General features: G+C 35.3%; 1 protein-coding gene across 3 annotated transcripts in view; it reads right to left on the reverse strand.

The window, feature by feature from the left end:
* Positions 1 to 1835: 1835 nt before the first annotated feature.
* Positions 1836 to 15767, reverse strand: part of LOC576553 (zinc finger FYVE domain-containing protein 26) — a 47440-nt gene continuing 33508 nt past the window's right edge. For all 3 annotated transcript variants that reach the window (XM_030999069.1, XM_030999070.1, XM_030999068.1), the window contains 11 exons: positions 14999 to 15175; positions 14360 to 14525; positions 13808 to 13900; positions 13120 to 13182; positions 12376 to 12525; positions 11560 to 11757; positions 6301 to 6545; positions 5617 to 5845; positions 5271 to 5330; positions 4692 to 4925; positions 1836 to 4064 (listed from right to left, as the gene is read on the reverse strand). In XM_030999069.1, coding sequence (XP_030854929.1) covers positions 3834 to 4064; positions 4692 to 4925; positions 5271 to 5330; positions 5617 to 5845; positions 6301 to 6545; positions 11560 to 11757; positions 12376 to 12525; positions 13120 to 13182; positions 13808 to 13900; positions 14360 to 14525; positions 14999 to 15175 — 1846 coding nt within the window. In that variant the 3' untranslated portion in view covers positions 1836 to 3833. The remainder of the gene's footprint in view (positions 4065 to 4691; positions 4926 to 5270; positions 5331 to 5616; positions 5846 to 6300; positions 6546 to 11559; positions 11758 to 12375; positions 12526 to 13119; positions 13183 to 13807; positions 13901 to 14359; positions 14526 to 14998; positions 15176 to 15767) is intronic.

Here is a 15767-nt window from a genome sequence, read left to right on the forward strand (position 1 = left end):
CTGGTGATTTTTTTGTTTTCATTTAATTTTTGACTTTCCTTGCCTCCTACAGCAAATAGCAGATAGAAAAATTTTCATCAAAAAGAATTACAGTAAAGACTAAAGATTGATTCTGAGATGTATATAACATTTAATTGTATAATACTTTTATCTATCTATTATTTCTCATATACAAAATGTCATGATATAAAAATATATGGTTCAAAAGTATGCACAAATCATATTTGAAAATAAAAAGAAAGACATGTTCCAGACACCATTCAAAAGAAATCAAAGTAAGAATGAAAACATTCAACATAATATCTGAGGGAGACATTTATATACTGATTCAAATAAGTATTTGTTCCTAATTACCAACTGGACCCATTTGCACAAAAGGGTCTTCTATCACACTCCTACATGGTTGTTAAATGATTCTTTAACTCGTCACAATACATGACTAATTGGTAATGTTCAGTGCATTTAAAGGGCAAGTCTGGCCCATTTGCAAGTTGAATTGAATAAAGAGAAAAAAACAAAATGATGAAAGTTTCATCGAGTTGATGTCAGCCCTCGCTCTCTTCACTTTGTACACAAATTTAACCCTAAAAATCACTTTCTGATAATGGAAAATATGCAAAATCACCATCACTGTATTTTGTTGTGATTTAAAGACAAAATTATACAGGTGTCTCATTAAAGAAAATGTATAAACAAATATCTGGAGTATAGTGAGGAGATAACATCAAGTCACTAATTTGCATACAGCCTATGTGAGACATCACTGTTTTATGAAATTATGCGAAACTTAACAATTCCACAACTTGGATTTTCGATGAAATTTTTCAGCATTTTGTTCATTTAATTTTTCTCCATTCAATTCAACATGTAAGCGGGTCGGACTTGTCCTTTAACTTTAGGTACATGCATAGTTCATGTGCAAATCAATATACTATTCTTCTCCTTTCTCCCAATAGATACATTTTGATTAGTGCATTCAATAATCAATATACGAATGATAGTTTTTTCGTTATGATAGGCAAGTATTCAACTGTAAAATCATCCAGACTATTACTATTATAATATACTACACTATAATGTTTTATATAGAGCCTGTTAGATATTGGTACATGTATATCTTGATTTTTATTTTCACATAATATATTAATGCAAAGGCTTAATATCTTTAATAGGATTTCAGATTCACTAAAGGGTGCATTATGCGCATAACAAAAAATTTGGTAGATTCCCATTTACAAGTTATAACCTGTGTGACCTTGATTTTTTTTTTTTTTTTTTTAATTTGTAAAGAGCAAATAATGTTTTTCTAATGACACCCTACTCATAACTCTGCTGCCACAGATGACTGAGCAACACTTTTCAAAAAATATTGTCAAAATCCTCTCGTACCAGGTTGGTGCTGGAGCAACAAATGTTCAGGAAAAAGCCTTACACATCGTCATTTTCAGTCTGGAAAAAATTACTGACTAATTTTTGCATGGATTTACCTTATGTACCTTACACACATCTTGCATATGAAATATGCAATGGACAAGTGAGCAGAGAGATCTTGAATTCAATTCAATTCAATTCAATTCAATTTGTGTATTGAAACAAGGACCTGTGGAAGCTTAGATATATTGGACCACTTTAATACAATGAAGCACTGGAGCATGATTAGAAGCATATTTAAAACCTAAGTAAACCATCCAACATTTGGTGAATCTGCCGAAACTTGGTACAAGCATATTTGACGGCACCTTTTGAAAACCCTGGTGCTCAGTCATGCAAGGCAGCAATATTATGAATGGGGTATCATTAGACAGCAAACAAGTTACTCTTTACAATGAAATAGATTTCCAGGTCACATTGATTGTGACTTTTTGATCCCAAGCTATCAAATTTGGTATGTTTTTTTATATGCACTGTATAATATTCTTGTTTCTTGCAAATCTAAATAGGAATTGAATTACTGTAGTAACTGTAGTATCTCTATACAGAATTTGAAAGGGACAACATATACTGCTCTTATCTCTTCAATACATCTACAGCAAAGTAGTAAATATATAATAAAATGATTATAATACAATCTTTTTCAATCCACTTTTCATATCATCATGACCTAAAATAGATATGCATAAAGTGGGGAAATATTTCATGATTATTTTGAGCTCATTTGCTTATGAAAATACAATAAGATACACACATAAAACAATTCTGGGAATAGCAAGAATGTCCATAATACTATTTAGGGGCAAGAATAATATTTTTCCACTTCTTCAAAATCATTGCTTACAATTATTTACAGCAAAATCATATTAAATCAACCTCATCTGCTATCTGTTTACATTGCATTAATCAAAATATTAAAATTTCTTTTCAATTTTAGAAAAGAAAGTCATGTGGTAGTTATTCCACATTAAAACACAAACATTCAGTAGTGATACAATATCAATATTATTCAAATAATGCTTTTATGAGAATATGTTAGAGCAGGAAAGTGCTTCATGTTTAGTCAGAGCACATAGTGACAATGCTTATGCCCAATTGGGCAAAAGCATTGTCAAAAACAAAAACTACACATACTTTCGCATGATACACATCAGTTTGCATGAAACTTGTTTTATACAGTCCAAGACTGTCATTGTTCCTGTCAAGTGTCATTGGAAATGAAGTTGACATCAAATGTACGTTTCATATCACCTGCTGATTCAACAATCATATATAGCCATTTTCATCATATTAGTTTGTATACACTAGACCTAAATTTTCCTAATATTGCATAATTCAAATATTGCATTTTGATTGACACAAAAAGTGATCCAGTGCATACATCCTTGCATTTATGTGCTGTGGGCTAGGTACATGTATAACAACTACTTCAAAATCAGAAAAATCAAAAAATAAGGCACAAGATCCTACATGAAAATATCTCATATATTATGGAATGTATACAATTTGACTTGAATTTGTAGAAGAAATGTTAAATACTGTATACGTTAAATATGTCAAATAATGTTATATAATAAGAAATGATATCAATACTCCCTTTAACACATAAACTGCTAAGTTCAGCTCCACTAGCTCACATGTGGCAACCACAAAAGTTCGCAATAATAATGTAGATGTGTCTTAAAGCACAGCCCTACTACAGGCTATTCCACACGCACAACTGATCTACCAAATAATTGTGAATGGTATGCAACACACTTGTCTTATTCTTTGGCGTTTGTTTCAATATTACGTTGGCAGTTTTGAAGAAAATTTACAAATGAATTTCTTTCCATTCTGACGTAAAATGAACAGGGAAAAGCAGGAATACATGTGCACATAAGTGGCTGGCACTGCATTAAGTACTCAATGTGCATATTAAAGTTGAAATACCAGTATATTGATATACCAAGATAAAAAAACAACCAGTAATAAACCATTACCGGTAAATAACTTCAACTTTAATAATAAATAAAAGAGAAAAATAAGGTAATATGATCCACAGGTAATACTTGAATAATAATGATAGTATTTAGCTTTTATACAGCGCTTAATACAATGTCTCTAAGCGCTTTACAAATATACTATTACCCCAGCCATTGGATTATATGGTTTATATGGTCTTGTTACCATTTGGATGTAGACAATTTTGTATACAGGTAGAGTTATTTAAAATCCTGAAGAAAAAAAAAGAGATAATGCATCACCTATTTACATATTCAAAATCCTTCTGTCAAAATTGTTCAACATGGTGAGTACTGAGATAATATTTGCCTTTTAATATGGATCCCATTAAAGAAAAAAAAGCTTTACAATTAAAACATTTTAGCAAGTAAGGTTTGGGAGAGTTCTGGCCTTCTAACTCAATACCTGGGAGCCTTACTCCTAGCTAGCACCTCTTTGGTTTGTTCAGCATTCTTCCTCTTAGCCTCATAATCCCTCAGCCAATGGTCACAGATAGCTTTCAGTTTGACCCCTGATGCCTCAGCTTGTTCTGCTGCCATGGCGATACGTCTCACATCATCCTCCCTCTCTCCCTTCACTGCTAGTAAGTAGGCTTGTCTCAGCCGTCCAATCAGAATGTACGCATTGATCTGTCACAAAGAAATTTGAAATACTGGATCTGAAGACAAAATGAACAATTTTCTCAAACACATCCATTCCATAGTGATTTGCATCCTTCAGTTAACCTATATCCATATACAGTGGAACTTGCTTAGCGACCACCTGTATAGAAAGACCACCCGTCTATAATGACTACATTATTTGTTTCTCTCAAAAATGTTTTTTCATTGAAACCTGTACAAAAGGAACATGTACATAAAGAATATCTGCCTATAAAGCCCACGTTTCTTGTCTCCCTAGAATGGTCTTTATCTATTGCACTTTTACTGTAATTTGCTTTTCTCATTATCAATTAAAACATTGATTAACACACTTTGGTACATAACATCCTAAAACTAACCCTAATGATTCTCTCTCCAAGTTGATTTCTGTACTTTTCACACTCAATTGTTTGAAATGCTTACAGGGAATTCTGCTTATAATCCCAGTTATGGGTAATATTCAGGAGCCAGAGTGAATTACTAATCAATTATTTAGTTGAATTACCTTTTGTAAGATCAAAACAAGCTCTAGAAAAAAGGACACAAATCATCCATGATGGATTCTCACTTTGATCCTAAAATGAACTAAAATGTAATGTTGGTATTGCTGCTCACCTTGCTCGTATCACCTTGCATTAGCTTAATCAACTCCTCTGCACCTTTGACCTGCATCTTGTCTCCAACTAGCGCCCTCACACAGGCATCCAGGATCTCATCACATGACTCCTTGCTAGCCAATCCAGTATCCTTGTGGCATTTGAGAAGCAATTTGATCTCGTTGAACTTCTTGAGGAGACATAGACGACGTCCCGCCCGACTGTAGATCTTGGGCTCAGCAAGGCGAAAGTCCTGTTTCACAAAGTGAGACAAACATCATTTAGATGGATTTCTCATGAAAGAGAGTTGAATGTTGCATATGCTTTGGTAAGACCTTTCAGAGGAGTCGGTATGTATACCATCACCAAGTAATTAAAAGTAATTATTCAAATATAGTCTACATTGGAAACGAGGAACACACCAAGTCTAATATTAATTGTTTTAATTGTACGTAATATACAGAATGTGGTTTGAAGTACACAACAAAATCATCCTACACTCTATACACTTAAAACATGTAAGTTTTACAGGCTACATTCTAGAATTTAAATAATGTCTGATAATGAGCATAAATCTACATGATAATGAGGACAGTACCTGGATGATTTTGAATGCTAGTTGAAACCCTTCTTGTATAGTTGTTCCAGCTAGTAGAACCTGAAAACAGAAAAAACAATCATGGGTTTACTCACATGAACAGACAAAAGAAGAGACTGTAAATGGGAAATGCCTGGATAAAATTTGTAACAAAGAACTAAAGAATGAAAAATCACAGTTCACATGAACAAATCAAGACTATCAACCATTGTTGCTACTTTTTTTTCTTCATGAGAGCTTTTTTCTTCATGAGAGCTTTTTTATATATATTTCTCATACCGAAAGATATCCAGAGAAATAAAGTTACTTTCAATTACCATGTATTTTGTCACTGATACCAACATACCTTGTGAACGACATCTGCTTTCTCCATGCTGTTGCCAAAGAGGGTGGGTAGCCCTGCTGGCTGAGCCCCGCCCCCGCCCCCAACCACTGACTGCTTCCTAGTCAGCCCTGCTGGTTGAGGTGAGGTGGCCTGGGTGGTGGTGGACGTGGGTGGCACCAGACTGTTCTTGCCAAGATGACGATGAAGGAATGTGGTCACTTCTATCTGCAGGGATATTGTATTTAGATGCCTGGGCAAATAAATTGAAGAAAAATGTTAACAATCAATTATAATATGTAAACATACAAATTATAGGAAATAAAGGTAATACACAGTATACAAAATTGTGGCAATGTTGAGTACTGGGAATGCCACAGACCCACACTGAAACTGGCCCTTCAAAATGACAAACATTAGTCACAAACTAAAACATTTATGAAATGGGCAATCAAAAATGACGAAATAATGTGTTGAGGTGCTTTCTAGTAATTATTTTTCAGCAATTTTTTTTGCTGGACCAGAGCTCAATGTTTGTGAATGAACTTACTTAGATTCTCTTGTATAATGTATCTATTTCTTAGCATTGGATGATGCATAGAAAAATCTTGAATGCGGCTGAAAGATGTTTCTGAGACTGACCTCAACAGGGATAATGTGGTATAAAAAAAAGGCATCTACACTGCCTTTCTTGATATGAATACTTACTTGGTAAGTTCTGAAGGAGTGAGGGTGAGTCTAATATTAGTCTCTCCACCGCCTCCACCCCACCCTCTTGAGGAGGGGCTACCAGGTGAAGGGCGTGGCACACTTCCCCATTGTTTATCATCCATCACAGCAGTCATGTGATCTTTAGCCCTGTTCACATGATGCAGACGCTCAAAGAGGTCCGAGTATGATGTAGCACTGGCCTGGAAGAACTTGATACACGTCATGGCTGCTCGTACAAAGTCCTGAGGGTGAGGTTCAATAACGGGCACAAAAGTTCTTTAATCACTTTAGTTGCTTTCTTCTCCTCTATGCGTGATCGCTCTTTTGCCACAAATGCAATTTTGCATAAAACAATAGGCACCAATTGACACAGGATTGCTTAGTTTAACACAATGGCTTTGCAAAATTAAAAATTATGGTCTTGATCAGCTCCCTGACATCCCTTTTAATAATGGTATAGATTAATCATGCACTTAAAACATTTGAATAATCTTGAAGCATTTGGTGTATCTATCCCATGATATATACAATGAGGAACAGGGAGACTAGAGGTAAAATAGTGTATTTTTTAACCATTAGGAAAACATCTCATTTGAGCTCTGCTCACCAGTTCACCACTTTTCCTGGTGCTACCATAATCTGATAGGAGCACTGACCACTGATAAAGGGATTACCAGTAGGGTCCATGGGGAGAGAGACAGCGGTCAATCATAGCTTAGTTACTGATAAAGGGATTACCAGCTGGTATCTGATATCCAGTCCAGATTCATAGTCTTCTCATCGCAGACCCTACACCTATATTTATAATAGGCCTGGATTCAGTGTGTCTAAAGTCTCACTTCATATTGTTTTTTTTTATAGCAAGTACTACTACTAGCTACTTTCTTTTACGTATAGAAGAGAACATTGATGTGCTTGGCAATGGAAAAATGCAGAAGGAAAATATAAAGGGAGGATAAAATAGGGAAAGACGGGTGATAATAAGGAAAGATGGAAATGGAGGGAAAGAAGGAAGAGAAAATAAAGAATAGCATAAGGAAAGATGGAAATGGAGGGAAAGAAGGAAGAGAAAATAAAGAATAGCATAAGGAAAGATGGAAAAAGAAGATAAAAAGTTTAAAAAGAAATACATAAGGAAAGATGGAAACAGAAGATAAAGAAGGTTAGAAAAAAAATAAATACATAGAGAGAATAAAACAAGGTGAAAATAGAGGAATACATAAGGAAAGATGAAAAAGATAAAATTAGGAGAAAATAAAGAATAACATAAGGAAAGATGGAAAAGGAAGATAAAAGAAGGTTTAAAAAGAAATACACAGGGAAAGATGGAAACAGAAGATAATGAAGGTTAGAAATAAAGAAATACATGAGAAAAGATAGAGAGAATAAAACAAGGTGAAAATAGAGGAATACATAAGGAAAGATGAAAATTAGAAAGACGGAGAAAATACAGAAGGGCATAAGGAAAGATGGCTAAAGAAGATAAAATTAGGAGAAAATAAAGAAATATATAATGAAAATTAGAAAAGAGATGTTGAAAGAAGGAGAAAAATAAAGAATAATATCAGCCGAAAGGTATATAGAACAAAGGTGATAATAGTGAAAAACATGAGGAAAGATGGAAAGGAAAGATGGAAAGGAAACATTGAGAAGATAAAGAAGTTAATTGGACAAATAAACTTTTAAAAAACCACCAACCAACATGCGTTAACTGGACCAAACTTTGATTGGTCATGTTGCTGCGTAATAAGGGCGACTTGAAATAATCGCACTGTCACAAGTATTTTAGTTTTTCTGCATAAATATAATCATTACCTTAAAACATAAAGGTTAGATGTCTTATGTATTGAACCAAATCTTTAATAGGCAAGCTTGCCCAGTACCTCTTTGATCAAACGACACGGCGAATTTTTAAGAACACTAAAAGAAAATACACTGAAAAACGGCCGCTCAGAGTGCCGGGCGCATTCACGATACTGCATGTGGCAAGTTTTTTCCGAATTGGGTGGTGGAGTAACGCCTTTAACATAGGCTATATTTGTCGACCTTACCCGACTTTCAAATGGAGAATCTCACTTTTCGGTGAACGGGGACCGAAATACCCCACTTGCGTGTCTGGTATTACAGACCGCTTTCTTTCCCGATATCTTCGCGTACACCAAGCTTCGTGAGAATGAGCAATCTCAGAATCTGGATGAATGTTGTCCTTGTAGTGTGAGGTTCATGAGTAATTATTGTTATAAACTCCGACATATAGTATGGATGATAATGTTTGTCAAGTTTATTGCGGACTTTGTCATCCTCATAAAAGTATTAGATCAAGTAAAAAGGCTTCAATTAAAATAGTTAAAAATGACCAGAAATCATTTCGATGTTAAGATATTTTTGACGCACTTCTCGTCATGATATTGAATTTATAACATACAACGAAACGAGGACATCACAATCATAAAGACGTTCGTTGTGCAGATATGTATTTGCTTATTAATACATACAGTGACAAAAAGAATAATGCGCTATAATCATGAGCAAAAAACCAAGAGGTTTCAGAGAATGGTAAAAAATCATCCGAGCAGTCAATTAGGCAATTCTTCAACAATCTTAAGTATCAAAAAGTGAAAAGGTTTAACTGTCGTGATAAAAATAAGCTTGTCATAGAGATTTATTATACAAGTGAGCATCGAAATGTTTCTTTAATGAACTGCTATAAAATTTTGAAACCAAATACTCTTGTGCTGAAATTTCATATCCTCAGTATCGAGAAGCATAATGTTCCATTATGGTTGCATCAACTATTGTAAAATAGATTAAGTCCTTCGATGTCTTGTAATGCCCTAATCACTCAGCTAATTATTATCTTTCTAAAGGATTGTAGATTTGAGAGTTTCTGTTTCTTTCGTGTTCCATGCAATGGACATTCAATCATCACGGCTTGATGTGTTGTGGGGAAATAAATATTGTATCCTATACGTGTACAGATCATATTAAATCAAATAAAAGTTTGATGAAATTCAATTCTTATCTTGCCAGAATCATCATTTTTTTAAATACCGTCTTTATAACGAATTCCAAGAAATATGCCGTCTGCCTAAACAACCACCCCCCCCCCCTATTTTAAATTTGACGTCTGAGCCCCGGCCACTCCCTATTTTCAAATCCTTGATCTGCCGTTTGGGGGGGGGCAAGAAATAGGCAAAGAAAGTTGAGTAGACCTTCAGATTACGCACTGAATAAATGTAACGAAAACAATATTTACAACATTCTATTCTTGCTTTAATACCTCAAAAATATTGAACGGTCAAACCAACAAAATGTATGTTTTCCCGGCCTTTCCTTATAGGCCTAGGCCTACACCATTTTTCTAAACGCGTTCGAGTTTATTTTGTCTATGCGAATAAATTTGGTGGCGGATTAACGCCTTTAACAGAGGCTATATTTGTCGACCTTACCCGACTTTCAAATGGAGAATCTCACTTTTCGGTGAACGGGGACCGAAATACCCCACTTGCGTGTCTGGTATTACAGACCGCTTTCTTTCCCGATATCTTCGCGTACAACTCCGACATATAGTATGGATGATAATGTTTGTCAAGTTTATTGCGGACTTTGTCATCCTCATAAAAGTATTAGATCAAGTAAAAAGGCTTCAATTAAAATAGTTAAAAATGACCAGAAATCATTTCGATGTTAAGATATTTTTGGCGCACTTCTCGTCATGATATTGAATTTATAACATACAACGAAACGAGGACATCATAATCATAAAGACGTTCGTTGTGCAGATATGTATTTGCTTATTAATACATACAGTGACAAAAAGAATAATGCGCTATAATCATGAGCAAAAAACCAAGAGGTTTCGGAGAATGGTAAAAAATCATCCGAGCAGTCAATTAGGCAATTCTTCAACAATCTTAAGTATCAAAAAGTGAAAAGGTTTAACTGTCGTGATAAAAATGAGCTTGTCATAGAGATTTATTATACAAGTGAGCATCGAAATGTTTCTTTAATGAACTGCTATAAAATTTTGAAACCAAATACTCTTGTGCTGAAATTTCATATCCTCAGTATCGAGAAGCATAATGTTCCATTATGGTTGCATCAACTATTGTAAAATAGATTAAAGGTTATCTGCCATAGTTTACAGGAGGGATTCTAGGGATTCTAAACGCGTTCGAGTTTATTTCGTCTATGCGAATAAATTTGGTGGCGGAGTAACGCCTTTAACAGAGGCTATATTTGTCGACCTTACCCGACTTTCAAATGGAGAATCTCACTTTTCGGTGAACGGGGACCGAAATACCCCACTTGCGTGTCTGGTATTACAGACCGCTTTCTTTCCCGATATCTTCGAGTACACCAAGCTTCGTGAGAATGAGCAATCTCAGAATCTGGATGAATGTTGTCCTTGTAGTGTGAGGTTCATGAGTAATTATTGTTATAAACTCCGACATATAGTATGGATGATAATGTTTGTCAAGTTTATTGCGGACTATGTCATCCTCATAAAAGTATTAGATCAAGTAAAAAGGCTTCAATTAAAATAGTTAAACATGACCAGAAATCATTTTGATGTTAAGATATTTTTGACAATTTTAGACAATATCATATTTTAATTGTGTCCATGTACTATATCGAACTAGACAATTATGATGAAACTTGAAAGGAACATAATTATAACCAGGAAGTTCCTGATATAACTATGCTTATAAAGTGAAGCAAGGAAGATGAAACTGGCATCTCCCATGTATACTGGTAGCTATGAGAATGGACACAATCCGAACCTATATGAGACTGCGAATAAGACTAGAACATCATGGAGGAGTTCCAAGCAGTACTTATCAAGGTTGGGCTGGTGATGTCCTGGCAAAGTTTGTTTACACTGCAGATTAGGGACTCTAACTCTCTCTTGCTCTGTGGTGAGCTTACCACCAAAATGCACCCCACTTTTGGGTCCAAAGTGGGGTGAAGTTTAAATGGACTGTTTTCGTCATGAACATCATTTATCAAACACCCTAGTCATTCAGCTTCATTAAAAAATCACACTTACATGTAAGTCAGATCACATAATTCTAGTCTCCACCTCACTGATACAAAATCATGCAATACACATCAATCCAATCCTTTACCTGTCAAAGGGCAAGATCGGGGGAATTTCTAATACTTGTATATTAGCAGATGTTTAAGGATCTGCCTTCACTAATGCCTTTCTATCATGGCAATATAAGACATACTGAAAACTGCATTGATACTTGCCTTCATGAAGAGCTGCATCTGATAGAGGATGTGACTCCACCCTAGGCGATTGACATGACGACAGGATGCAGTCAGGCAAGGGTGCCATTTAACCAATGATGGGTCTACTCTTAGCATGTGTTCCTGTAGCTTACTGAGCTGGCCCTCCTTTATACAAGGCACCAACAGACCTTCTAAGAACACCTCACTGGAACATTGCTGCAAACAATATGACATGAGTAAAAGAGTTCAACGTATACATTTATGAATAATGCAACAATCATAGTAAAGTAAAAATATTTTTGGACAGCTTGAACAAATTATAATTCTTAATGTAAGAAAATTAAAGTCCATACAAATGCCTACCACTTCCATACAATGATAGAAAATCTAAAATTTGAAGTTATGTTTCAATCCGGTTGATTGTGTAAGCAAATCTAAGAAACCAAATACTTGCTTGTCCTGTCTCCATATGCATTTTGTGAGAACCCCTGGGACCCGTTTCACAAAGCCTTTTTTCAATGACAAATGACAAATATCAGTGACAAATCTGTTGATAACCAATCAGAAGCAAGGATTTCAGTAGCTTATGACAACAACTGTCATTTGTCACTGATGACAAGTTTTGTGAAACACCCCCTGATGTCCATCTGCACATTTAAATTCTTTTTATTCAGGAGGACAAACCTGAGGTAACAACAACAAAGTTAGCTTTGCTCTTTCCCTACAAAGGTGATGCAAAATACTTAATAAATAAAAAGCAGTATAACTTAAACTATGATAATCATAAGATATAGAAAGCATCAGCTTTAGATGTGTTTCAAACAACTGTTATACCTGTTGGAGTATGTAAGTGACAGCCCTCTGGAACATTCCATGTCTCATATAGAACTGAACAGCTGTAAGATATGAGCTGTAAGTCTCAATGTAAAGTACACATTCTTTCAGCGCTGGATTCTCGGTCACTTTCCCTGACTCAGGTACACTCTGATAAAAAACAAACATAGAGAACAAAATCAAAATATTGTTCACAATTGTCCATGAGAAATCCATCAAGAAAGATTGGGTTGAATATCCTAGTTAGCATACCACAATGTTCAGTTGTCACATCTAATGCTACATCAAATAATTAATAGATGTATCAGTTGTCTAGTAGAGACCTTGTGTAAAGAAACAAAGACAAGGGTCCTCTTTCATGTAACTTGCCATGAGATACCAAATGCTAGAATTCAAAACTAAAGAAACATACTCACAGCTAATCAAATTCATTGGTTTCAGTAGCTGATATCAACATTTACATAAATGAAACAGGGCCCTGGGGTAAGAATGTTGGTTCTTTTCAAAGAGCATTAGGCCTAATACAGCAGTCACACCGATATGACCGATGCCAGACCAACAACACATCAAACAAAAACATGCTATAGCACGAATGGTCAAGAATCGGTCAGTTAGTCAGTCTGGTTTGGGGTTTGATGTGGTGACTGAGGTGTTAGGGTCAAAACAGAAAAGTGACCAAGACAGGCACTGACCACATCACTGATATGCTCTCTATTCCTTGTATGGGCCAGTGTAATGCATTACCTTGTATGGCTGTGAAATGAAGTCCTTGATAGAACTAGCAGACAACGTCAGAATATCTTGAACCTGCAACAACAAATTAGTTTTACATTATTCACTGAGATTCAAGAACAGAGTGAGATAAAGAAAAGAATGAGGGATGTATTTTAAAGTTAGTAAGATTTCTTAGAGGGTTGAATCACATTCTGGGAAGATAAACAAAGCTCCTATCTCTTCATTTTTGTTTTGTTGTGCTTGTAAAGTCATCGTAGTTCATTATGCGATATGTCACAATGACTAATATACAACACATATTCCTATCACTTGTTAAAATACAGAAGTTTAAGTTCATGTTTGATTTCCACATTCCATTAGAAATTTTTTGAAAAATACGCAATTGCAGATAAAGTACGGTACGTTACAACGCAGTATATTCTCTAAAATACAAAGTGATGTGATGAAAATATGGCGGGAAACAACATAGGTCAAGAGCCTTCAAGGCAGAACCCCATAGTTTCGCATATAATTACATGAATCACACTGTACAGAAAGGAATCAGTAAAAGGCAAATAAAATTCAAAACAGAAGAGATATTTTCACACAGACTTCCTTGCTCCGACAAACAGTTGGCTGATGTAAACTTGATTTGAGATCAATCTAAAATAGAGCTGGATGACAATTAAACATTCTCTAAAACAGTGCATAAAATTACCTTGATTGTTTGACCAGCTGAGGACTCCAATATCTTGATGATTTCCTGTAGTAGTTTATTAGGTCCCTGGGTTTGGTTCTTATCTGGTGGGGTCTACCAACACACACAGACAGAGAAAATAAACATAAGAACACTTACACAATGCCTGAAAATGTAGCAAAAATGGCTAAAAGGGCAAGGTAAATTATAAATTACAAATTCTTGAGAGACCCATAATTTGTGCATTCAATCAGACTTATTATTACGTGATAAACCGTTTCAAATCTGTCAAAGTTTGTTGCATTTATTTAATAAACTTGAACAATATTATAAACAGTTCACATACATGAATATCTTACCTTTACTAAATGCCATTAACTTTTGTATAAAGTTAATTTAACCACACCCTTATAATACAAGATAGTATACAAGTATACAAAAACAGTGCCTTGTAGTTGTACATCACACTTTCCTATCTTTTACTCTACTGCTCTTCTACTGGCCAAAATGTGATATGGATCTCTGTCAGTATATCCCATGGCAAAGTGAAGAATGAAACTCCTCTGATTTTACCTTTAATATTTTACTGAGTTTCTCCCTGGCCCCATCATAGTCTCCCGCCTGGAGGCAGCTGAGACCCCAGGCTGCCCACACGGCTCCAGGATCCAGTCCGCACTTGGTGGAGACCTCCATGGCTAGGGACAATCGCTCTGACAGGACTAGCTTGTCTCGGATACGTCTGTTTGCCAGGTAGAAACCAGTGAACAAAGGCAGAGTTATTACATGATGAGAGGCACTATCGCACTAAGAGTCAAATAGCTCTGAACATGCACTAAATGCAAATGATGTATACTGGTACTTGTTTGATGATGAACAAAGGCAGATTTGAATTTCAATTGCGGTTTTCAAATGTAGCAGGTAAAAAATACTTCTTTTTTTCATCAGCAGCAGCAGCAGCTGTTAATAGTGATGGTATAAATAATACAAAAAAGTCAATTAAATACAATTTTGGTTCATTGACATTGAACAAAAAAGGCCAAAGTCCAAAGACTGATATTGTCAGAATTACAATTCAAAATCTGATTAAAACATTAAAAGAAAAATTATATAAGACATTTCCTATATAACTTATGTACCAAATTCAGATTCATAATTAATATCATCTACAAAATATGAATATAGAGCAAGAATAATATATGTTGATGTTCCTACCTTGCAGTATCTATCTTGGTGAGTTGTTGAATGCTTGGTATATCAGTGCAGTTACTTGACACAAACATATTGAGAAGATCTACATGACCCAGGTATGTATCACACATCTCTAGACTAGCGCTGTCTCCTGAACCTAAGAACTTGAGCTTGCTGTTCAGCAGTAAGGTACGCATCATGCTGGAGTAGGAATGCAATACACAATCACACTCACATAATTAGCGTTATTCATCATCTCTATGTTGCTTTTCATTCTTACTGAAGCACCAAGTAGAATGAACAAACACATGTTCATGGAACAATTGCTCAGGGCTAAACTTCTAGCACTGGTCAAATTCCTCACCCTGGACCCAATTAACACTACACTTTACCCCCTAACCCTAACCCAGCACCTAAACAAAATCTTTATTAAAATACTAATCTGTCTCTTTGATGAAATACAAACATTTGAGTGAAAGTAAACATTTAGACTTACATAATGGTTTCTAACCTTTTGGACCCAACAATCCTTTTTTGAAATCACTCTACTAATGCCATTGCTCCCAAAATCCATTTCTTGGTCAGTGCTGTCGTTGTTGCTAGGTACTGTCATGTTGTCTTTGAAATGTCTCTACAACTTTGCATAGCTCTCTTACTGACTTGTCTGTTATCCCCTGTATTACAATTGTACCTATATATCATTTTGATTTTCTTCAATTATCAATGACAAAACATATTTCATTTCCCTGCAAACCCCAAACGACCCCATGAGCTAGAGTATATAAACCATGTT

The sequence above is a fragment of the Strongylocentrotus purpuratus genome, unplaced genomic scaffold, assembly GCF_000002235.5.
Source record: "Strongylocentrotus purpuratus isolate Spur 01 unplaced genomic scaffold, Spur_5.0 spur5_scaffold_5, whole genome shotgun sequence".
Taxonomy (NCBI): Eukaryota; Metazoa; Echinodermata; class Echinoidea; order Camarodonta; family Strongylocentrotidae; genus Strongylocentrotus; species Strongylocentrotus purpuratus.